At 44.5% G+C, this 26,043-nt stretch overlaps 1 protein-coding gene across 1 annotated transcript in view; it reads left to right on the top strand.

Annotated features, from left to right (window-relative positions):
• LOC144762748 (uncharacterized) overlaps positions 1–26,043 on the top strand; it is a 712,524-nt gene that overhangs the window by 392,384 nt on the left and 294,097 nt on the right. Inside the window, exon 12 of the mRNA XM_078648000.1 lies at positions 11,615–11,706. Coding sequence (XP_078504126.1) covers positions 11,615–11,706 — 92 coding nt within the window. The remainder of the gene's footprint in view (positions 1–11,614; positions 11,707–26,043) is intronic.

Below are 26,043 nucleotides of genomic sequence, written 5' to 3'. Positions count from 1 at the left end.
GTAATGGTATAAAATGCTTTTCATAGAAAATATGTAGGAAAATATGGGGCCCGGTGATGGAGTTGGCCCGATCTATAAATTCATTCTCCGTTTCTTTTTTTGTTTATCTCCCCCATCTCTTCGCTAAACTGTAGTAGGAAATGTTGAATTATTTAAATTATGGTCGTGTTGGGTTAAACAAACTCCATTGATTTTTTCTGCTTTTCTGTTTTTCTCCATGCAAGAAGAATTATATGGTCAGTTGTACATTTGACAATTGTAGTTAAGATGGCGCGTGATTACCAGCTTGGATTATTTCTATAACACCATACTCACCTCGGCCCATAAACATTCATACAATAAGCTGGCAATCCTGCGCTGAATTATCAAAATTTTATCTGACTTGAATTATAATTTACCTGTACACCTTTTCTTACCAAACCTTAATACCTTAGTACTTAATTTCCTCTGGTTGATAGATCAGTTGGTTAGCATAATAGGCATAAAAAAACATTTACACTTATTTCTTTGAATGACCACAGACTCAGAGTTTTAAAACTTTTCTATGCAATATTTTGTGAGTCAAATACCAATACATGTCAATCACCAACTTCTCAAAAAGAAAAATAATAATCAAAGCAAAAATCTTTAAAGACTTAGTAAAATCTGTAGACATTGATACCGGGGAAGGGTGAGAAAGGGATACGGTACAAGGACATACCACACAGATTTATATTTACCTAGAATGGTGTGAGGACCAACTCCTGGCGAAAGACTGGGAAGAAAGGGCTCCCGACTAATCAGGAGCCAATGGATCAGGACGGATGCAGGACAGGACAGGTAACCTCTTCTAAGTGAAACTCCAGAGTTACACCCCTCTGTAGTGCTACTCTTGTTCCCCTTCTAGATGGACAGATTTTTCTCCTTCAGCAATCTCCCGATTCTTCTTTCAGAGTGCTCGACCAGCCCTCTGAGCTCCGTGGCATCCACAATCTCCTTCAGCAACGTTGGGTTAGTGACAGGTCTGTGACAAGTCGGACAATCTAACTGACTAAGCCTCCCTTGGTTATACTATTCCCAGTGTATGTACCACCTCCCAATGTTTCAAAATTTGTGTATTCCCGTCATTCGATTGGTCAGTGGGATGGGGAGAGGTCATCACACCATACTAATGTGAAGTCATCTTTTTTGGTCTAATTGTTCTATGTTCCCACCCTTAATTTTACTTTCCCATGCTTTATTCCTCCCAGCAACATTCATATTACTTCATGTACAATGTATATCATTTAGTTCGTATCTTCGTCCCCTTTCCGGGTCAGGAGTTAAAGTTCTCAGGCGCATCTTCTGGTCTACTGTATTTTGGCAGCTATTCAATGTCATAGCTTGAAGTTGGACAGAGTCCCACGCACATGCGCACAAACAGCCAAGATGGAGATTTCAGTCACCCTTCAGGCCCAAATACGAGCTAATAATAAAGTCAAAGAAGAACATGTTAGAATACGAAAATAAATGAATGCACTGTATACCACTTATTTCTACTCCAATCCCATTATTTTATTTGAACTATTGCGTTAGCAGATTATCAAGAAATGCGAGGTTTAGGTTAAGTATAGCCATATGCATCAGCATGTGAGGTTCAAAGCAGCCATTTTGAATACTAATGCGCAGCTGCAAAGAATTCCCACCAAAAGCAAAGGACGTCATACTACGTAGATGCAGTAGTCACATGCGCAGAAGAGTTCCCGCGTTTTCAGCAGCCATTTTAAGACACTCAGATTACTTTTTTTTTTAAATAATATTTTATTGAAACAAAAATGCAGAGTTGACATTCCAATCACAGATTAATATCAACAAGATATATATTCGTTACACATTGTTAGAGGAAAATGACATATCAGAATACAGTACGACATGAAGGTCCAGCCCCATCCATGGCCACCTCAGTTGTAGGGGAAGCACAGAGTTCACCCCTTGTTAGTAAAGCACATTTAAAAGCTTCCCTTAGATGAAATAAATGTTGTGTGGTGCAATTATTAGTATTCACAAAACATGTTGGTTAATTCATTACATGTTATTTCGAGAGGGTTGAGTCCAAGCAAGTTTCTTACGTACGAAACCTTGCTCCATCAGTTGGTGAACAACCGTTACAACGAAACTATTACAACGCACTACCATTACAACGTGGTCATTACAACGCAAACCATTACAACGCATTGCGCTGGGGGGCGCTCTAGGATAGGGAATAAGTTTAATTTTCTATCCAACACCTTCCCTAGTGTCCACGGGGACTGGAGTTGGAATAGAAAATTATACTTACCACTATCCAGCACCTCTAAGCGCTATGCGTTGTAAAGGTTTGCGATGTAAAAACCGCGTTGTAAAGGCAGGCGTTGTAATAGCCTGCGTTGTAACGTCATACATCCCCATCAGTTATAGCTTTGTAACCACTGCTTTTGTGGGGGTGGGGGGAATTTAAAAAGAAAAGAAAGAAAAAATATATATATATTTTTCCTTAACAAAAGAAATGACAACATATAACATTTCTTTAATTGGCGAGCTTCACTCATGCAGATTTATTTTTGATGTCCTGAGGGATAGGAAAAATAAATTCGAAATCCATAAAGGAATAACATGTATGCTGTGGATATTTTTGAAATGGCCAAACTTCCATCTCGATAAATTTCTCCCACATGCATGGGCAACATTTCTACTTTTTATTAACAGAGAGAAGCCTGTGGGCCAGGTTACAAGTCCTGATGTAGTCCCAGTTCAGGAGGAAATGCAAGTTTTATCCAAATCATTATTATACATTGGTCGGTGTTAGAATTGGGGGTCTCTAGTTGGCACAGGTAGGTACTTGTGACAAATAGGGACCCTCTCCTCTAGTCAGGGTAAGGGGGTACACTCCTAAAATAACCCCTGCTCACCCCCTTGGTAGCTTGGCATGAGCAGACAGGCTTATCTCAGAGGCAGTGTGTAAAGCATTTGTGAACACATACGGTAATCCTGTGACAACACTACAAATGGACACCACACAGGTTGTATAGTTATAAAAATAAGTATATTTTATTTAGAGTTACAACAAGACCAATAAACGCCAAAAATAATCCACAATACTATTAGAATTTAAGAGTTCTGGTTAAAAAGGCTTAAATCAAAGGTTTGTGCGAGTCGGTAGCCCTGTCTGGCTACAGCGTTGTTGAAATAACACAGAGTCTAACAAATCCAGCGGACCGCCTTGGTCCGGGCCCACTCAAATGTCGACAGACTCAGTCACAGTACCTTTTAATTGATGCGGCCGGCACGGACGTGTGAGCCGGTTCCGGTGTTCATCGCGGTGCAGAAAGGAAAGCGTTGCAGGACGCGTTGTCCCTCGATGCAGTGCAGGCAGCGGCCCGATGACAGAGTCGGTGGATCCAAGGCGTGCGTTGCAGGGCGAGACGGTGCTTTGTTGCCATGCTCCCAGCTTGCAGTGCGGTGACAGAACCGGAGTTCGGGAGCTGGCGTCGATCAGTCCAGACAGCGGTGCGAGTCAGGCGGCGCATCGCGAAGCGCGCGAGACGGTGCCCAAATCCGGTGCGTTCACAGGGCTCGAAGTCAGCAGCAGTGACCACGTCGGTCAGAACAGTACGAGTCGGTGTAGAGGCTATGCACGTCGCGTGTCCACTAGTCGCGGTGCAGGCAACGGCTCGGTGACGGCGTCAGGACGGAGTCGGTGAGCTCAGAGCTTGCGTTGTTCAAGGCGGACGTTGGTCGATGCGGTGCCCTCAGGACACCGGGCTGGTCGTGAGAGTTGGTCACAGCTCCCTGCCTCTGTAGCCACTGAAACAGCGTTTCCAGCAGCAATTCACAGAGGCTGGTGAAGTCTACTGGTCCTGAGACTTCGGTCAGGGGGAAAGCTCTCTTCCAAGCCCTTGGAGATCTTTTCACAAGTTGAAAGTAAAGTACACAACGCTCTCCTCAGCAAAGGTTTCGTCTTGTAGTCCAAAAGTGATCTAATTTCTTGGGATCAGGGTCCCAATATTTATACCCCAAAATCCTTTGTTCTCTGAGGGGAGGGGGGCCTGTACCTTGTCCAAACCAGTTCTGAAGCACTCTGTTTACCAGACTTCTCCTTTTCTTTCACAGCGCAGGGCAGGCACATCAGACGCCCCACAGGAGGTGGAGCCAGCATTGTGGAAGGCAAGTACAGCACGGGAGCACTTTGTTGACAGTCTTCCTTCTCTTCTTTCAGTGTGCAGGGCAGAGACATGAGACGCACCACAGGGGGTGGAGACGGCATTGTAGATGGAAGGCCCAGCCCTATTCAGGTCCCAGGTGCAACTCCTCCCTCCCATCTAGATGCAGCTCTCTCTATTCACCACGGGCTGCCCCAGCCTGTCTCCTGGAAGCCCTGTCACTCACAAATCCCAAACAAAGGAATACACAACCTCGCAGAGGCAGGCTTGAAAGGTTAGGCAAGCAAATACCTACTTTCTAAAAGTGGTATTTGCAAACACAGAATGTTAGAACCCACTTTACTAAAAGATGTATTTTATCATTTTGAGTCCAGGCATACTAAACTTGAATTTCAACCATGTTCTCTGAGTCAGTTAGGATTATAAAATGTAATAATTCTAACTGCCCATTCTGGCCTATGGAGAACAGGCAGCCTTGCAATAGTGAAAAACGAAAATGGCTGTACTTCACTATTAGGACATGCCACACACATCAGGGCTTGTCCTTATACTTACAATGCACCCTGCCCTTGGGCCTGCCACAGGGTGACTAATATGAAGAAAAGGGAAGGTTTAGGGACTGGCAAGTGGGTGCACTTGCCCAGTCAGCATGACAGTGCCAGACTGCAGGCAGGCTCTGCAATGGCAGACCGTAGACACATTTTACAAGGCCACTTCTGTGGCGGGCATAACCTGTGCTGCAAGCCCACTAGCAGCATTTGGATTTACACGCCCTGGTCACACTCAATGCACTGTACTAGGGTCTGACAGGTAAACCAAATAGTCAATCATGGAATCACTAATTAATACATTCATTTACAATAGGGAGCACTCACACTGTGGCACTGGACAGCAGTGGCACAGTGCCCAAAGCATCTAACACCAGCAAAAACACATGAGGCAACAGCAAAAATGGAAGGGAGACCCACGCCAATGGAGCCAGGTCTAACAGTTGGTGTACACCAGAGATGGCACATAGCAAGATGAAGTTACTACATAACCCCCTTGAAGGGATATACTTATTTAACAGTGAACAGTTAGACTGTAGGGTGCACTTGTCATAGAACCCTCCCTTCCTACCCAGTCCACAGAAACGATAGAATTTTAAATATTTTAAACCTTGCACTCCTTCGCCGGTCGCCGCCCCCGCTCCACCGGGCAGAGCGAGACACACCCCCGCTGACGTGGCCTCAGCAGCAGTAGATAAGGTCATTAGCCTGCTCGCGTGTTCAGAGTTAGTGAGTAGCGCGTGGGGGGCTGTACCCTTACACTGTTGTTGGAAATTGTTCTTTAACTTGCGTATTTGCACAGAAACGATAGAATTTTAAATATTTTAAACCTTGCACTCCTTCGCCGGTCGCCGCCCGCTCCACCCCGGTCCACCGCAGCTGAGGCTGTTTGTTGTGATGGGCGGACCGGGCAAAAAGAGACACACCCCCGCTGACGTTGCTTCTGGGTATAAATGAGGACATCTCCCCGACCGCGCAGCGGACACGCCGGCGGCGCGCCAAAGGCAAGCCCGTCTGTGCCCGTCCGCGCCGGGACCGGGCTTAGGGCCAAAAACTCTGCTCAAAATACCCCTGATTTAGGAGATCTAAATTACTCCAGCAAGGAATTATTAGCATTAAGACCCAGCCCTTGCTGCCAGCCTCATTCGCCCCTAGCAGAAACTAAGTATTGTCTGAATTGTGGGCTTACATTTGCCTATTCCCAAAGTAGTACTGTAACAGCAAACACCCGGTTACAGAAAACATCACAAAAATCTTTTAGAGCGGCCCTTTTGAATGCACGTTCTTTAGTCAAACACAACACCGAAACGGCACAACTTATAGACTCACAGAAATTGGATTTAGTTTTCATTACGGAAACCTGGGCGGATGAAGCCTCAGACACTGACCTATTATTAGCAATTCCAGAGGGATATGGAATTACCAGAGCAGACAGGAGAGAAAAAAAGGGGGGCTAGCAATTATCATCAGGAACGAACTAAAGGTGAAGGGATGTAGTCTGGGTAGTACCCCAGATTGTGAAACCTTATCATTTAACATTAAGTTGACTGATAACTACACCTTCAATGGGCTCCTGCTATACAGGCCACCGAAAGCAAAAACCCTGCTGACGCTGTCACTTGATCCCTTCCTAGAGGCCAGTGTGAAACACCCGGATTTCACCATTCTGGGTGATTTCAATGTCCATCTGGAGAAAAGAGATAAGGCAGATACGGCAGTATTGATAGATACCTTTATGAACCTATCCATGGAACAGATTGTGCTTACAGATACCCATAAAGCAGGGCATACACTGGACGGCATTTTCACGTCCAATAAACACATTGGAATGTTGGACTGCCTTCCTGTTACCTGGTCAGACCATAAGGCCGTAATCTTCTCAATTACATCAGATAATGTTGAAGGGGCAGCATTATCTCATATTGCGGATACATCTTTTGTTGACTGGTCTAGATTAGACCCCCAAAAATTAAAAGATCATTTGGCATCGACGATACCTAGGTGAGTGCCGGACAGCAATACGGCCACCGACCAAATCTGCAATTGGATAGCAGGAGCTATAAGAACTACTGCACCACTGAGGAAAAGATCTAGTCTCAGAAAAAAACAGGCGTCACAACCTTGGTTCTCCGAGTCTCTTAGGGAGACAAAGAGAATTTGTAGGAAGCTTGAAAGGCTGCGGAGGGTCAGCTATTACCTTGACAATAAAAGGGAATACAAAAAAGCCCTAAACTCCTATAAAAAATAACTTTTTGCGGCTAAGAGCCAATTCTTTATCCAGAGGATAGAGGAGTCAAAAAATTGTAGTAGAGAGCTCTTCTTGACAGTTAAAAAGTTATCCAAGATAACTACTAACAACAATATACCCAGTAGTACGGATTTCTGTAATTCCCTTGGTCAATTCTTTACCGACAAAGTGACATCTGTATACGAGTCGTGCACTGCAAACATTTTCCAATTAGCGACTTCAGAGAATATCTCTCCTAGGAACACATCTCCTGCTGATGAATCACCAGAATCAGGGTTCAAGTTCTACCCCCCAGGACTAGAACAGGTCTTTCAGGCAGTCCTGTCTACAAAATCGGGGATCCCTGTCCACCGAAAATCCTGCATCTTTTTCCTGAGCTGCTCAGTGAGCAGTTGACTAAACTCACAGAGTATATAGTTATCTCTGGGGTCTACCTAACCCCCAAGGAAAGCTACTTCGGTTTTTCCACTACTAAAAAAACCCAATTTAGATCCGCTAATTCCAGGAAGCTATAGACCTATAGCCAGGATCCCGTTTGGAGCAAAGGTTCTTGAAAAATTGCTGAATAAACAACTGGTGCAGTTTGTTAAGGAGGCAGACATCCTGGACCCATCTCAGTACGGGTTCCGAGAGGGACATGGTACCGAGACCGCACTACTGATGGCGGTGGAAGAACTCAGGAGTGTGCTGGATGCCGGAGGGAAGGCCGCCTTGATCCTGTTGGATCTCTCGGCGGCCTTCGATACGGTAAACCATGGCACACTCCTGGACCGGCTGACAGCAGTGGGGGTCCATAGAGATGCAAGAACTTTGTTGGCGTCATTTCTTAGAGACCGGTCCTTCACGGTGGAGACGGGGAACGCTAAAACCAAACCTTTCAACTCCCCGTGTGGGGTCCCGCAGGGTTCCTCACTGAGCCCGACACTATTTAACCTATATGTCTCACCACAAGCTGAAGTTATTAGGGAATGTGGTTTCCCTCCAGTATCATACGCTGATGACACGCAAATCGTGGTCACAATTTCCAAAGACACTTTAGGCACGGCTGATAGGTTCAGAAACTGTACGAAGCAGGTTAGCCTCTGGATGAAAAGAAACTGTCTAAAACTTAACGGAGACAAAAGGTAAGTCATGATACTAGGGAGTAACACTGAAATTTGGTCTCCGAATTGGTGGCCCTCCAACCTTAGCAATTGCCCCTTGCAAGTCGAGAAAGTAAAAAATCTGGGGATGTTGATAGACAATAAACTTACTTTCGAAGCCCAAGTCAATAAATTATCATCAACGTTGTGGTATACACTGAAAATGATTAGGAAACTAATACCCTATATCCCTTTGGATTCAAGGAAAACCGTGGTTACCACATTAGCATTATGGAGACTTGACTATGGGAATGCCTTGTTTGTCGTTATGCAGACCCAGCATTTGGCAAAACTGCAACGCCTGCAAAATTCAGCAGCAGCTAGGCTGCTACTAAACATCCCCCGATCTGAACGCATGTCTCATCATCTGAAATCTTTACACTGGCTCCCCATAGCGAAAAGGATCACATTTAAATCATTGTGCCTAACATATAAGGCGCTACGAGGCTCTGGATCTCTCTTTCTCAGAACACACCTGAAACCGTATGTTCCAACAAGAGAATTGCGCTCATCCCTAGCCAAAATAATTCAGGTCCCCCGCTTCAAACAAGTGAGGTGGGGTGGCAGAAGCTTCTTACTGCATGCTGCTAAGAACTGGAATCAACTCCCCCAGATCATTAAAAATGTTACCTCCTTGCTGTCTTTTAGAAAACTGACAAAAACCTGGCTTTTTAATTTACAATAATCCATGCTTCCATTAGCACTGCTCACGTGTCCTCTGATTAGCGCTAAGACGCCCACGGGCATATGCGCGCTTTATAAAACTACACATCAAATCGATCAATCAAATCAAATTAGTCCACAGCGCAGCGATGCAAATGTTTTTGCTATCTCTGGAACCACTTTATTTAAAGCAAGTTCCACCAAACCTTCCTGTTTTCTCAGATTCAGACCCTCTGGACAACTTTAGTTTCAGGTTTTTAGGACTCGTGGCTGCGTTGCAGTGCGCAGCACTGCATGCGCAGCGAGATCCCTTTTGTATGGGGTTTTGAAAGCAAAGGCGGGCGCATGTCCCGCCTTTGCTTCTCCCATTCCCATTGGCGGCTAGCACGCGTTCGCCTCGCTGCCCGCTCCCTCGCCCCCGCTCCTCTGTGGTGCGCACGCACCACTACTTTCGATTCACGGCCCTGCTCCTCTGTGGTGCGTGCGCACTACTGGTTTTTCTCTCGCTGCCATTGAATCACCAATCCCTTTCAATGTTGGAGCGATCCTGCGTTCTCTTCCAGCTTGTTTCAGGAGGTGTGGACACATAGATGAGGTACCATCACCCGTGCATAGGGGAATCTCAGTTCAAAGCCCTTAGAGGCCTCCCTATACCACACACTTGCTGAATTCAGGTCTGATACCGTGGGCCTGCAAACCCCAGAGAGGACGGCGAGGGCGGCTCCTGTACGTGGCATGTAACTGCCAGGCGTTCCTCGCTTAGAAGAGGTTTTAGGCAAGAATAAACACTAAACCCGAACCCAACGTAAACGAAAAAGCTGCACGTTCGCTGAAAAGAAGGTTGACGAACCCCTGTGCGGTGAGGTAAACCATATGCTAAATAAAAACACCTACTTCACTTTGCAAAGGGAGCTTCGTGGACTGTTTCCAGTTCTTGGATGGCCCTGTAAGTGGTGTCTCCAGGCACTGTCTGATAATGAATCTCGGGGGGTGGCCTCGCGGCTGGAGGCAAGTAGCGCGGACCGGGTTTTATCAGTGTGATAAAATGTGCACAGAAATCAAGACCCTGGGCAGGTAGGGGTTTAGGTGCTCTAGGTCACATCACATTTTATGGCTTGGTAATATTCGGTTGCATATGTTCCAATGTACAAAATACCTTCACTGTGAGGAGGGGGCGGGGTCTGGTGCCAATAGCTACCTAAGAGGGCACTCTGACCCCGGCTAAACCCCCCACCCCTCCCAAAAAACAACAGGCATTTACAATGCAGTAGGTCTTGCAGTTATGCGAGTTTGAGCTATTGTCATTGTAAATGGCTATGCCTTTTATTTTGGTTTTGGTTTATAAAACATAAATAAAAGATGTTGTCATTTACAATGGCAATAGCTTAAACTCACATAAATGCGAGACCAATTGCATTTCAAATGCTTGTTGTTTCATGGATACAGTTCTTTTCTTTCACTAACTGGGCTATTGTTTCAGGCATTTTTGGGGGCTACAGCCTCCAATCATTAGTACATGCATGCAATACTAAAGAGTCGTAAGAAAAGGTTTACTGCCATACACAATGTGAAGTCCAATGTGACCAAAGTAACTGTATGACCATATTGTTATCCTGACATGTATGGTTGTTGACTTCTGGGAACCCGTCATATGTTACTACTAGTTCTTTACAGATGGTGGATGGGAAAAAGAGTATGAAGATGTCATCTGGTACGATCCACCCTGAATATTATGTATCGACGCTTGCTCTTATATAAATGTTTGTATCATTTTTATTCAAATGCCAATAAAAATATGTTTAAAAAAATACATTGGCAGATGTACATTTTTGTACCTTATGATTTTCTGTGCATGTATGTACACAATCATACCAAGTGAAATATGCGTGCATAAACACCTCAAGATGAACAGGTGAACAATGCAATTTTACTGCATTATTCCTCATTCACCATCCATGCATGGAATGAATCTGGAACACTGCACCTGGGAAATATCACACACCGCAAAGTCTGTAGTTCCCTGATACAGTGTAACCATACCAAGGCCCTCACTACAAGTTGACTAGAGCAGGAAGCTTAGGGATACTACTCTCTGCAACTACAAATGCTCTAGTGTTTGCAGGCCAGAGATTAATGAACCTAGAAACATTGGAATCAGTTTTTATCGATTCTTGTTTTTTTAACATTGGAAAATCACAAGTGCAGAGAGAAAGTATCTGTTGGTACAGGTGCAGCCCAAACTTCACCCAGCATCACCACCTGTGGAGAAGAGAATGCTCCCTTTAGTCAGGCCGCAGCATCTCCTTGACTTGGACATCTTCCCCGCCCCAGCTCAACACATCCCCTAACTCCCCGCCGCCTCACTTTGGCGGTCCACTTGTATTTACCACCTGCCCACAGCAGGAATAAATATCTGCAGGATAGTCCCCAGATTTTGGAATAACAAGAGTTTAACCGAGTATTTCCGGTTCCCCCACCTAAGTCAAGGAAACTCCTAATGAAGGACTCCTAAAGACCCACTGTAGAATAAGCTATAGGTGAGTAACATTTTATTTTCTTCGTTTTGTACACCAACTGTAACCCAGAGGTGTGTGCTAATGTCATTGGATTTTGTGCTACCTGTAAATATTGGGAAAAGGCCACCATTGTAAGCAGAACAAAACATCCTCAATAAATCTATAATGCTTGCTAGTATTTTATGTCCTTAATTCATAACTTGCTTTAAAGGTCATCTGCCTCCCTCAGGACTCTTATTTATTATTTCTTCACTAACATTTATATGCCATGTGTATTATCTCTCAAGTGTTTTTCAGGCTTAGTAAACAGTGTTTTTTTTGTTTTGATTTTGTATTCCAGAGAGCTCAGTCCGAGGAAATGGAAAAGCTTCAAAAACATGCAAAGACGTCCAAAGATAAGGATAATGTCAAGCCGCTGGATAAACCCGAGCAGTAAGAATATCTTATATTATATGTAGTCAGTATAAAAGGGAGATACCTATATCTGATAAGATCTCATTTGGTAATTATTGAATGTGACGGTTTCACACTTATCTTTTGAAGAATATGAAACTTTTTAAATGGTAACATATTTTTATAATAATGGTTCACAGGGGGGGGGGATGTGGAGGTTTTGTCATGAACAGGTTGAGGCATTCACTAAGTTACTTCCTGTGTTCTGCATTGGTATTTGTTTTATGAATTCACTGTTGACTAACCCAGCTTTCACAGCTAGTTGCTTCAATTGGTTTGTTCACCGCAATGTCAGAATCTCATTCCTGGCAGTTCACTGCACCACATGGCAGGCACCACACGGTGCCTGCCACTTAGTGCAGCAAAATGTAGGGGGGGTACCGAAACGGGCCCCCAAAGCCAATCTCTGCCAGCCATTCCCTGGCGGCAACACCACCATGGAAAGGCTTTTAACAATCGACATCCTAATATAGCGGGCGGTGCCTGCTAGGCACTGCCACCATATTAGAGCCCCTGCTCCGCCCGGCAGGCAATCGTAATAATTGCCTGCCGGTGGAAAAGCTGCAGACAGACTTTCCGTCCGCCGCGATACCCACCGTCATCGTGATATGGGGTATTTCACGTTACGATGGTGTAATGGTCGCCACCGCCAGCTCGACGGTGGCGATCGTTACGCATCGTAATGTGCCCCTAATTTATTTATACCTCTGTTGACCATCATTATACCAAACATGCCAATCATGATGCCTGGCATACAAACAATAAGTCAGAAATGTCCAAAATATATCAGGGTCACTTTTACACTAGAGCAGGCAGTCAACAACCTGTCAGGGTGGCTATTAGGGTTAGCAGGCAGAATACCAACATGGCCAGCATTATGCCTGCTCCTTGGCAATTAGTGTAATAATTTCAGAGACGCCCATAATATTCCGGAATTCCACTATATGCCAAGGAAGCCTACAATATAGCAGGGCCAGCATTATGAAGGGGAAGTCATCAGACATTCTGTGATGGCCACGCGAACTTCTCCATAGAGAACCTGGCTAGTTTTGCGGATATAGATAACTCAATTGGGGACACCACAGGGCCCAGGTGTTCTCTTGAACACTTTGAACCTTTTACGCTACTTGAAATCCAAACGGCGCTTACTTCTGCCAAATCAGGGTCACCTATGGACCTTTGTCCACCCAAAATAATGTCGCTCTTATCCCACATTCTGGCCCCCTCAGTACAAAAGATCTTCAATTTATCTATTAGGGAAGGAGTAATTCGACATCTTGGAAGGAAGCCCTCGTGCGCCCCATTTTAAAAAACCTTCGGCCGACCCGTTAGAGCTGGGCAATTACCGGCCTATCTCCTTGTTTCCTCTTCTCGGTAAAATATTGGAAAGCCTGGTCAATAGGCAACTGAACAGCTACCTGGAGGAAAATAGTATTCTGGATGCATTCCAGTCCGGCTTCCGCCGAGGATTCAGCACAGAAACGGCCCTCCTATCTGTGATGGATTCTCTGAGAACAAAATTGGATACGGGCGGCTCAGCAATCCTGATTCTGCTTGACCTCTCCGCGGCCTTTGATACCATCTCCCATTCCAGGCTCGCGGAGAGGCTAAGCGTATGCGGCATTCAGGGACTGGCGTATAAATGGCTCCGGAACGTTTCCGCAGACCGCTCCCAAATGGTCATTTTGGGCCCCCACCAATCTGAAAGAACATCACTGGATAAGGGCGTCCCCCAGGGCTCCTGCCTTCGCCCTACGCTTTTTAATATCTATTTGGCCCCTTTGGCTAAGGTGGTGAAAGCACTGGGGTTTGATATTATATCGTACGCTAATGATACCCAGCTGCTTTTTAACATTGGCCAAGTCCCAGAAGCTGACAGACTCCGCTTTGCTAGTGGAATCTCCGCAATTTCCAACTGGTTGATCAACAACTGCTTACAGTTAAATCCAAGCAAGACGGTAGTCATGCTTCTGGGGAAGGCCGAAGCAGTCCGGTCAAAAGATTGGTGGCCACCTAAACACGGCCCACCTCCAATTCCGAAGCCTTGTGTCAACAATTTGGGCATAAAATTAAATCAGTCCTTGTCCATGCAAGATCAGGTAGCCGCAATATCAGGGGCTTGTTACTATAGATTGAGATTACTACGGAAGATCCTGCCGTTCATCCCCTTAGAACATCGCAGATCAATAACTCAGGCCGTGGTGATGAGCCGCATGGACTATGGGAACGCCCTGTTAGCGGAAGTGGGAGCTACGGCTCTGAAAAAACTACAGGTGATTCAGAACACGGCTGCTAGGCTGGTTCTGAATATGCCGGCTGGCACCCCCTCACAACCACTGTTAAGACATCTACACTGGCTTCCAATCAAGCAGAGAGCCTTTTTTTAAGATCTGCTGCCTTACCTTCCGTGCACTTCAGGGTCAGGGTCCAGAATATCTCCAGAATAAATTGGAAAGATATGTGCCAACTCGCTGCTTAAGATCTTGCACACAGCAGCTGCTTCTTGTGCCCTGTATCAGACGCCAGCGATCCGGGTGCATGGCTTTCTCTTATATCGCCCCCAAATACCGGAATAGTCTCCCACTTTCCTTACGAGAAATTCCCTCCTACCTCGTTTTTAGGAAACATTTAAAAGCTTTCCTGTATTAAATTTGTCCTCTTACTGTCCTACCTCAGAGGTGAGTTAGAGTAAAGCGCCGAGATGCCCCCAGGTGATTCGAGCGCGATACAAAAGCGAATAACATAACATAACATAACAATATCCCAGGCATAACCACCTTACACCAAAGCCAAGCAAAACAATCCCTTTCCCTACCCTCCCTGAAACCATGAAGTGTGGGTCACATTTACCCTCTCTTTGCTCACTTACTCCAGGATGAGCAGCATTAACAAATGATGACTTACACCATTATATACGAATGGGCTCTGCAGACTCATCTATGAGACTGGCTGAAGTCCAATGAGCCTACAGTAGAGGAAGCAGTCCTCAGACACAGAAAATGGAGATAATTCCAATTGATTTAAGATTAATAATTGTAAAGGTAGATATGCATAGCAAGAGGCTTGAAAGAATTGTGCACCGTGCTCCATATACTGGCAGAATAGTGGATACATTTGATAGACAGGAGTGTCGGGAATTCAGGAGTCAGAAAAAGGTTTTTAGAAAGACCTGGATTTGACCTTCTATCAACTTCCATGTGCCCGTCCTAGTCTATATGTGCTATAAAGTTATGTAGTTAGCTCTTAACTTGTATAGCAACTCTAAATAGGACCCTAAATTCTAATGAACTCTTATCACTAGACTCACTTACTCAGCCTATAAAAGCACTTACTACCCCTGACGAAGCGCTTTTTTGGCGAGTAGCACACTAATCCGGAACCCAAGAAGGAATAGTGTTCAATTAGTATAGTGAAATATAAAAGTAATTTGAGTGGTGGATAGGTTAGTCAGTTATTTGGATTCAGAAGGATAGCGGAGGAATAGAAGAGGGAAAAAGGTTTGCATTTATATAGTGCTTGTCACCCCTTATGGGGTGTTGAAGCGTTTTTTTAGGGGAGTAGCACGCTACTCCAGAACCCATAAAGGATTAGTTGTGAATTAGTATAGTGAAATATGAAAGTAATTTGAGTGCTGGATAATATGTTAGTTGGTTATTTGGATTGAGAAGGGTAGCAGAGGGATAGAAGAGCGACAGAGGTTTGCATATATATTGCTCTTGTTACCCCTGATACGGCGTTGAAGCGCTTTTTCTGCGAGTAGCATGCTACTCCGGAACCCATAAAGGATTAGTGGTGAATTAGTATAGTAAAATATGAAAATATTTTGAGTGGTGGATATTAGTCAGTTATTTGGATTGAGAAGGATAGCGGAGGTATAGAAGAGGGAAAAAGGGTTGCATTTATATGGTGCTTTCTACCCCTAATGAGGTGTTGAAGCGCTTTTTTCGGCTAGTAGCACTCTACTCCGGAACCCGTAAAGGATTAGTGGTGAATTAGTATAGTGAACTATGAAAGTAATTTGAGTGGTGGATATTAGTCAGTTATTTGAATTGAGAAGGATAGGAGGGAAAAAGGGTTGATTTTATATAGTGCTGTCTACCCTTAATGAGATGTTGAATCGCTCTTTTCAGCGAGTAGCATGCTACTCGGAACCCATATAGGATTAGTGGTAAATTAGTATAGTAACATATGAAATTTGATAAGTGGACATGTTAGTCTGTTATTTTGATTGAAAATGATAGTGGAGGTATAGAAGAGTGAGGATTTAGATTTTTTTTTGGGGTCGTCACAGCTGTAGTGGGAGGCTTGAGATGAGTAAAAAGGGGTGTACCTCCATCTGAAAATATGTGCACTTTCTCCTTTTATAGTTCCACTTTAATTTCTTTGCTTCTCTTTTTCTTTAATGTTTCTTAAGAGAATACTACAGCTCTTCAGCAGTGCTAACAATTGCTTGATTTCCACTAATTTCATTTGTAGTGTGACACATGCCACATGGACACTTCTTCTAAACCAGGAGATAATTATGGAATGCTGTTGTCCCTAGTGTATCGTTGTTTTACTATTCCAAGATGGTAAGTTTTACATAAAGGACGCACCAAGTGGACATTTTCTACATCTCTGACAGTAGAAAACCAATAACGCCTGAACTATGCCATGTCTGTCTGTGCTCTAGACCGAGGCAAGCACTAAAGTCTCAGCAGCCTATAAGGAGCTCTGGAGTGGAGCCTGAAATTGGTAGAAAGTACAGGTGCAGATGGTGTGGCTGGCAGAGAAGAGGGCGGTTCATCTATGAATTGATTGGGGGTCATTGAAACGGAAGCAGATCTCAGCTTGTTTTCTGCCTCATAAAATTTCTGGATTATACGCACCATGCTGGAGTTGCCAATTGGAAGTTTGCATGAGGAGGTTGAGGTTTTGCCCAACCGAAATTAAGTATGATGGCTGCCAAGTTAGAAACCGTGTATGCTGAGCCCAGGCCACCAAAGTCATGAGTGCATTAAACCTTATCATGTGATTCTTCACTAAGCTCAACTATGAGCACACGCAGAATGGACGCAGCCTTGTGTAGCTGGACTGGCATAATGTGTAAACACTGGAATATGTGTGCATGTTAGTTTAGGAAGGAAAGGTGTAGTGGTCATACTAGGAGCGTAAAGTAGGCTGTCCAAGGGGGTAACATATATGCTTGAAGCATGAAAAGCCGGCGTGGTGCAGAGGGATGCTATGAGATGCCCAACTCTGAGTCCTGAGTTACTGGTGCTGCTAACAGCGCAGCTGACAACTTGGTGAGTAGGGTTGGGAAATATTCCAAGCTCCCCCTAAGCATCAGGTTGGAGTGGTGCTGATGGGGTTTAATCGCATCCCACTCATGCATGGACCTTATAAATAAGACGATAGACATAATTGCAGTGATGTGACGGGGAGCATTTCAGATGTCACTCTGGCACCGAGCAGCATATTGCTTCTACAAGCGGGTCCCCTACTTGTGCTGGGTCTACACTACAATGTCCCTACAGCTTAAGCTGTGGCCGGTGTAGTGTCTGCAAAGTGGGCCAGTTTCTCTGTTAGTGCATGCCTCTTCCATAGACGATATGAAACGGAATGACATTAAATCAGCAAAATAAAGTCACTCACTCTACAGATCCAAATGCACAGCAAGACTAGCAACGGAACCCGACCCTGGCAAATAGCTCGGCCGTCCTCTACGAGGAGAGAGGGTTTCCTAGTGCACCACTCCCATCTCATCACTGCTTTTTAGGTGTCGCGCCTTTGGTTGCAGTGTGCAATACTGCTCCCGCAGCGTGAGACCTCTTGTACCGGCTTCAGAAAGCTAACCACACGCTCGTGCGTGTGGTTTTGCTTTCGCAGGCTGCCGTTGGCTGTAGCGTGCTTTTGAGAGAGAAAAAAACAGTACGCAATTGGGCAAAGGCGGGCCCATGTCCTGCCTTTCCTCCGCCCATTCCCGTCCGTGTCTTGGGACCGATATGGCAGCTATGCTATGAAACCAGCCCCTTGTAACAAAAACGGCCACCCAGGGGTCCAAAACCGGCCCCCACCCTGGCAGACCACCAGGGAAACACCCGGTAAAACGCTACGGCCACTCCAAATGTCAACGGCACCAGCAACAAAGCTAGTGACTGAAGAGGGACAACTCATTCCCTCGCTCCATGTATTTTGTCCATTGGTTGATCCGGAATGTGAATACCATTTCAACATAGAAATGACTAAAGGGGGCTGACCCGAAACTGCTTGAATATATAGGTTATGAAAATATGTAGGTATTATTATTATGTACACAAACACAGAGTAGCAGTGGGTCAATGAATAACTATCTCAAGAAATATATGTGTCTAGAACTAGTAGCGCTCACCTAGGGAGACTTAACCTCAAAACTACAAATGAATATACTATCTAAGTGTAAGGTATCTTTCCTATGTGGGAAAATACCCATCAGTTGCCGATCCTTGACGCCCTGTTCATCATCTGGGTTCTTCCATATCGGGAAGATAAGGTTTTCTTATGACCACCACTGACGACAAACCGTTGTCATTACAGTGGAACCTAGTGAACATCAACTGGTATCAGGGTGTGAATGGACAACTGTAGAGCAGTGCAAGTGAAAAGTGAAAGAGAGTGAACTGTGAAATGGACAGATAAAATTGGGTAGTAGAAAGGATGAGAATGTTATTGAGACCTTAATACTCCCAAATCATTAAAATGCGTGCGATAATAGTGATTTCAACAAATAATCACTACTACTAAAGTGTGGTCGACATGTTTCTGCAGATTTAATTGGAGCCTAAAGGTATCCTGCTGCTTTCTTCAGGACCATAATCACGACTGCTCAGTGAAAAAATGTGAAAAGAAAGAGAACTATCACCTGGGTATTCAGTAGATCTTCATTCTCCTCTTTGTTGCGATTTCCAGGTCGTCATACAAAGGAGAGGACATTCAGAACAGACACATACAAAGAAAGAGACAGACAACCATAACAGCAACCAGTCAGTTTGGTTATACTTTCCATTTAGTAATTTGCATCTATGATTGGATTTCAAAGTGCCAATCTCGTGCCTCTTAATGACACCACCACTCTTACCACCGTGTAGTGGCCACTCTCACTTACCTCATTCAGAGGAGAGTAACGCTCCACCCCACCTGGCCACAGCGCAGGTACATGGAGCCCCGCACTAGTGAGCATAAAAACAAATCGAAGACAGGAGTTACTTACACATGTCAGCCAAGCTGACTTCATTACACCACCCCAAGGCAGCAAACAGTTCGCTGGTCTACTCCCAAATTCTACTGGATAGCCCAAACTATTTGTCTGCTGTTGCTATTCCTAGGAATAATAGAGGCGTTGTATCGCTATGTAATGATGTTTGAATTACATGCTGATGCTTATTTCCATCTATATTCTTTAGACACTGTAAGCTCTTTGAGCACTGATCTTTACTTCTGGGGGTTTGTCTCAGAATCAGTTGTTTACAACCTTAATAAATCGGTTGCTTACTTCCTAATATCAGCATTCGGTAAAGTAAAAACAGGAGCTTCGTACATAAGTGTTGCACAATGGCTAAATCATGCTTATGCATACACGCCCTAGCGGCGTTCATTTCATGTCACCGAGGAAGCTGCGTACGTTAGTACTGTGCGAGAGCTACCTCGTGCTCGTGAGTAACCATCAGACATACGGACAAAAAATGGGAACCATTACTCACGGCCAAGTAAAGAACATCGATAGGGGTTTGTAAACACGGCTGCTTACCTTCCTGTCGGTACTCCGGACGTCCTTCTGGGCTGTCTCGGGGAGGTACCGACAGGAAAAGCCAGACCGAATACATACTCTAGCCCCACCCTTGTCAGTCGCATGGGACGCGTCCCGTCCGTGCGCCTCACCTTAGGAATCATGGAAACGTAGTTGTAAATCACGGCACAACTTTTATTGCCGTCATGTTTCCATTCGAAAATAAGTATTTAGCAAGCATAATATAACGCTCAATCCTGTGTGTATTTGTTGTAAAAAACAGACGGGTTTGTTACCAGACTCCAATCTAGAGAAAAACCGTGTTGTTAACAGACTAGGCATGCTGTGACATTTACTGCTCCCATTTCAGCACAAAGAGAGCGCCAATCATATATTGTAATGCTAGACGTGGCGGGGGATCTGATGTAGTCTATATGCCACCTATTCTCTCACATACCCGGTGTAGTCTAGAGAGAGAAGTAATCGACATAAAAAGAGGACTCTCCTCAATCTCTTGCCTGACCGTCTTCATTGTGCTATAATGGCCAGTAGGAATTCTAGCAGGGCATTTTTAGGGCACGTATACAAAGAAAAGTAATTAACATGAAGGAGGACTCTCCTCAAAAGTCTTGCCTGCTAGTCCTTATTATGCTATAATGGCCAGATGGGATTTTAGCAGGGCATCTTTAGAGCAGATATACAGATATCTCAATAACGAACGCAATTCTCATGATTCTCATAATGACATCCAGGGGATGTCATCGTTCAGTCCCGCTTTATGCTCCGAGATGCGAATCTTTATTTTCCTTGTGGTCATCCCTACGGATGCCCCAAACAGTGGGAACGCTATGGGACATGCCGGCAGTGAGGGGTCATCATCCTTGTGGGAACTGTGCTGCGTGCCCTCAAACTTCTAAAACCACGAGTATTAATATAGGCACTGATCGTCCCTGGTTACAGCTAAAATTCACCAATTGCAACAGTGCTAATTTAGTGTACCTGATCACATGCCCCTGCGACATGAGATACGTAGGGATGACCACAAGGAAAATAAAGATTCGCATCTCGGAGCATAAGAGCTCTATCAGATGCCAGCGACAAGCAACGAAGATGACGAATCATTTTCTAGAAGTTGGTCATGGCCCTACGGATATTAAGTGGACTGTGATTGAGCAGCCAGTGATACCAGACCATGTATCCGACGTAACGAAGTTTCTGTTCAGGATTGAGCAGAAATGGGTGTACAAACTGAATTCCGATAAAGCGGGACTGAACGATGACATCCCCTGGATGTCATTATGAGAATCATGAGAATTGCGTTCGTTATTGGGATATCTGTATATCTGCTCTAAAGATGCCCTGCTAAAATTCCATCTGGCCATTATAGCATAATAAGGACTAGCAGGCAAGACTTTTGAGGAGAGTCCTCCTTCATGTTAATTACTTTTCTTTGTATACGTGCCCTAAAAATGCCCTGCTGGAATTCCTACTGGCCATTATAGCACAATGAAGACGTTCAGGCAAGAGATTGAGGAGAGTCCTCTTTTTATGTCGATTACTTCTCTCTCTAGACTACACCGGGTATGTGAGAGAATAGGTGGCATATAGACTACATACTAATCAAATGGATGGGGGAGAAGGAAAACGCTGATCCCTCAGTTTCCTTAGGTAGTTACAAATAATCAGAGGGGAGGGATCACTTGTCCTGCGTGAACCAGGGTATGCAGGAGATCGAACAACGGTGTCTCCAAATAAAAACCCTCATGCACGTGTTGGGTAGCGTGGTAAGCGGTATATCTTGATTCTCCGCTCTTCAAACACGTGTGTGCATAATCATCGGGTTTTGTTTTTGGTATGCAGCCTCCACCAGGAGGATCTTACCCTCGGTAAAAACAGTAGTGACCCAGTGATGTGGAGGGAGTGTAGAACAATTAAAAATCCCCCGGAGACCAAGTTGTAGGAATTTTATTAGGTCTGGGTTCGGGTGGATCCCATTAGGGGAATGCTCAAGTGGCGTGCGCTCTATTGAAAATATTAAGTTCTCAGGACGCACTAGCATTCAAAATGATTTTAAATGGCCAACATGTTTCAGCCCTCTATGCCGTGAATCGGACTTTAGGGCTTTCGTCAGGACCCGTGGTAAAAGGTGAAAGTGATACTAGTTTACTATATTAATAGCAAGCAAGTGTGTAGAAAAGGGAAATTTTCAACCTGTTTCTTTTTCTCGAGGTCACGATGTACCTATAGTTCAAACATAATAAAAACATACACAAAGGGAAAACAAGGGTAAGGGAGACACATAGCGTAGTGGATTCACTACTAGACAATACAAATTGTAGCAACTTAAAATGGCAATACTTCAAAACCCCCAGTAATTGGCAGTGTCAACTCTCTCTTTCTCCAACAAGCTATTTCATGCAAAAAGTGGTTTATAGATGATGAATCATACTTATATGCGAAACGGGTGTGTAGGGTTTTGGTAATACCCCACCACTCGAATAACTATTGTGGTTGAGTCAAATAAGTGGCAATCGATTACCACGTGACATGCAAAACTTGTTCATAAATATGTGCAGTTTCTACAGTCTTGAACATGATAATGGTTGCCCAGCGTCGTGAAAATCTTTCATACTGATGTGCTCTGTGCGCCAATATCGTACCTGAAATGCACATTAGTTACACCTCCTTCGGGTGTGACAAGGGCTTCGAGGGGGCTAAATAGAAAGGACAACTAAGCATTAGCGCGAGGCGGTTCTCGGTATACTTGCGGTTTTGTAGCAGAAGTGTCTCGTGATGGTACCTAACGCTCCTCTCCTCGCGCCTCGCGTTGCGCTGCTGCTGCCTCTTGGGACCCGGAAGTAACAGGACTGTGCTTCCGGGTCGTTTTTAGCGGGTCTCCGTTCATGGCAATAGAGAGGGGACTAGGCGCTTCTTCGTGTTTACAATATCACGAAGTGGAGAACGTGTTGTAGAAGCATGTGTTCATTCGTATTCCTCAAAAGATGATTCTGATGCTTCATCTTGAAGCGCGATTGATATTTCGAATATTAGGATGATATTTATGAAAAAATAAAATAAAAAAATATAAAAATTAATTAACTTTATGAGAATGAAAATAAAATTGTATATGATGATCAGTTAAGAGGTCATACAGTGGGGTTTGTTAAATTCGATGACAAACAGTTTATTAAATTTAAGCACTAAGTTGATCACTGGTGCTTCTCACAATGCGACTTGTGGATATCTTTCGTTAGGTCTCTTGAGATACGCCGCATTTTAGGGTAAAGCCTGTAGGGAATGTGTAAGTTCTGCTGATGTTGGTTTTAGAAAACAGTTTTATTATTTCAACACGCTCAGCCACGGAATATTATCATTCAGCCCTCTTGTATCTGTCCCCAGACGGTGGACCCAGCGTTGCTCTTTTTCAAAGAGGATTCTCTCTGTATTGCTGTCCTTGGTGTCCAGAGTTTCAAGGATGACCCAGTTAAGGTCATCCACTGTGTGGTTCTTCTCCAGAAAATGACTCGCCATCTTGGTTGTGGTTTTTTTACATTTGACGTTGCTCCTGTGCTCTACGATCCTTTGTTTAGCTTTCCTACATGTCATGCCAATGTAGTGCAGCTGGCAGGGGCAGGTAATCATGTACACTACATGGCTTGTATTGCAGTTAGTATGTTTGAGCATTCTCCATTTGAAATTTGGAAGTAGTTGTAACTCCTTAGTTGGTTGTGTCAAATTACAAACTGAACAAGAGCCACAGGGATATTGTCCAGTAATGGGGGGATTTCCCCATAAATTGGTTTGTTGTCCCCGTTTGGTTACAGGTGGTCTCGTATGTACCAGGATGTCTTTTAAGTTCCTACATCGCCTGTTGGCGAATCTCGGTTTAGGCCAAGAAAGTGTGCCAGATGTGAGGATCCTCCAATTTTTGTTCACGATTTTTTTGACTATGTCGGTTACTGGACTGAAGGTGGTGACACAGGTAGTGAGATCCTCAGGTTCTGTTTTTGTAAAGGTCTCCAATAGGCCTTCTCTGTTTTGGTTCTGTGCTCTTTTTTTGCATTTATTAATCACTCGCCTTGGATAGTCTCGATGTTGGAGTTTGGTGCAAAGGTCTTGTGCTTGTGCCCGGTACTCGGTGTTCTTGCTGCAGTTCCTCCGCAGCCTGAGGAACTGACTATAGGGAAGATTCTCCCTCAAAGGGCGGGGATGAAAGCTCTTGAAAGAGAGGAGACTGTTCTTTGCTGTTTCTTTGAAGAAAGTGCGTGTTTGTAGATGCCCGTCTTCAGCATATATGGTAATATCCAGGAAGTCTAAGCTTCTCCAGTCCGCACTATACGTAAACTTCAAGCAGCTGTCTTTTGTGTTCAGCCATGTATGGAAATCTTTTAGATCCTCTTCGTTGCCTGCCCAGATTAGCAGGATGTCGTCAATATACCGCTTCCAAAGCAGTATATGACGGATAAAGGGATTGGTTTCTGTGTGTATATGTGTGCCTTCAAAAGTGCTCACGTATAACCCAGCTACACTCGGGGCAAATGTACTGCCCATCGAGGTCCCATGGCATTGTAAGTACAGTGTCTCTTTGTATAGAAAATGATTCTCTGTCAAGGCCATACGGCAACATTCCAAAACGAAGTGTCTAGGGGTTTTTGTATGTCCAGTCCTTTTCGAAAAGAATTTGCTCTAGCATATCCAGGGTCTCTCGTTGTGGTAGGCTCGTGTAGAGACTTTCCACATCAAGTCCTACAAGCATCATGGTGTCAGGTGAATATTCAACATCTTTAAGTAAGTTCAGAAGGTCTCGCGTGTCCTTTAAGTAGGTAGGTGTACTTTGTACCAATGGTTTGAGGTAATAATCAGCAAACTGAGAGAGAGGCTCTAAAACCGACCCGATGCCTGACACTATTGGTCGTCCTGGAGGTGGTATTCGGGCCTTGTGTATTTTAGGCAATGAGTAGAAATATGGAGTTTTGGGGTTCTTTGCTACCAGAAAATCAGCTTCTTTTTTGGAAAGCCAATTGTGAGCTTCCGCCTCTTCAATCATCATTTGTATTTCACTCTGCAACCTTTTGGTGGGATCATTGGATAGTTTCTTGTAAAATTTGTCATCTGACAGGAGATCAAGACACTGCTTGTCATAACCCGCTGCAGACAAGATAACTACCCCCCCTCCTTTGTCGGCTGGTTTTATTATGATTTGGCCGTCGTTTTTTAATTCATCCAGCGCTATCTGCTCCGCTCTTGTTACGTTATGAAACGGTTTTTGTTGGTTAGATGATAGTTCGTCTACTTCTCTCATAATAGCTTGCTCAAAGGTTGCGATTTCAATCGGAACTTGAGAGGGTAGTGGGCAAAAAGTGGACTTGTTCCTCAATGAGGTGTCTCCCTCTGGGATGTATTTTGGTTGGTCCTTAAAAAAGGCTTTCAGTTTGAGGGTTCGACAGAATTCGGCCAGTTCACATTTTGTTCTGAAGATGTCTGTTTTGGGGGTAGGGACGATTCCCAGGCCTTTATTAAGGACATCCTCTTGTTCCTTTGTTAGGACCTTGTCGGTCAAATTCACGATGAGGGAACAGTGTTGGCTTTTGTCACACTCCTCGTTTGGACCTGTCGGGTTTGGTCTGACCAAGTTACTCCTCGATTCTTTCCTCGTTGCTGAGGTTGGCCCCTCCCTAAAAAGGAACCCTGGGTTGGAAGTTTTGTCCTTGTTGTTGGGGTCCTTGATGGTTCATGGGCGGGGGTCCCGGAAAGAAAGGGTTCATCCAGCCTTGAAAATGTGGGTTGAAGGGTTGGAATGGAATTCCTTGATGGTCTACCTGGAAGAAAGGAGGACGCCATGTGTTCCTGCCTCTTCGGTTATTCCTCCTGTTTTGTGGTCTTCCTCTATTATAATTGGGGAATTCATCACCACTTTGATCCGATCCATCAACTGATGACCCACTGGTTGATCCATAGTTTGATGCGTTGTCATTGAATTTGTGGTCCTTGTTACTGTAAGGATGTATACGTTCAAGGGAAAACCTCTTTAGTTCTTTTGCCAGTTTCTGTAGCTTGGTCTGAGTGAGATACTCTTGAGTGTCGTCCATCTCCTTATTGATTTCTTCAAGCCTTTTCTTATAAATGGTTACATTCACCGTGTTGTTCAGTTTTGTTTCAAGGATTTGGATTTTGACAGTGAGTTCGTCTGTTAGTCTTGATGCTGTCTTTATTATTAGGACTAAGTAGTCCCTTGTACACTTCCAGGATATGGCCGACCAGTCTTTTCTAAAGGCCAGATCTTTCAGAAAGATACGTGGGGCATTGGTAACCCAGAGGCCTCTGGGAGCTGCATTTACCCTCAAGTATTCCGTCATGATGATCCCGTGGACGGCAGTTCTTACTTGTTCTTTTTTTATCTCGGTCAATTCATCCCAGTCTGTGGTGCTTGCTAGAGTCTGAGTGAGGTCACTGTCCAAAAAGCGAGGAGGTCTCGCTAGTATTGCATCAATATCCTCGGTTGTATAGCTTAATCCGAAGTTTTCAGCCATGGTTGGTTCGTGCCAAGGCGAAAGGCTCAATCCGGTGTGATT

This window comes from Lissotriton helveticus, chromosome 6, assembly GCF_964261635.1.
Source record: "Lissotriton helveticus chromosome 6, aLisHel1.1, whole genome shotgun sequence".
Taxonomy (NCBI): domain Eukaryota; kingdom Metazoa; phylum Chordata; class Amphibia; order Caudata; family Salamandridae; genus Lissotriton; species Lissotriton helveticus.
Note: the sequence above shows the minus strand (reverse complement) of the source record. Positions and strands in the feature narration are given on the sequence as shown.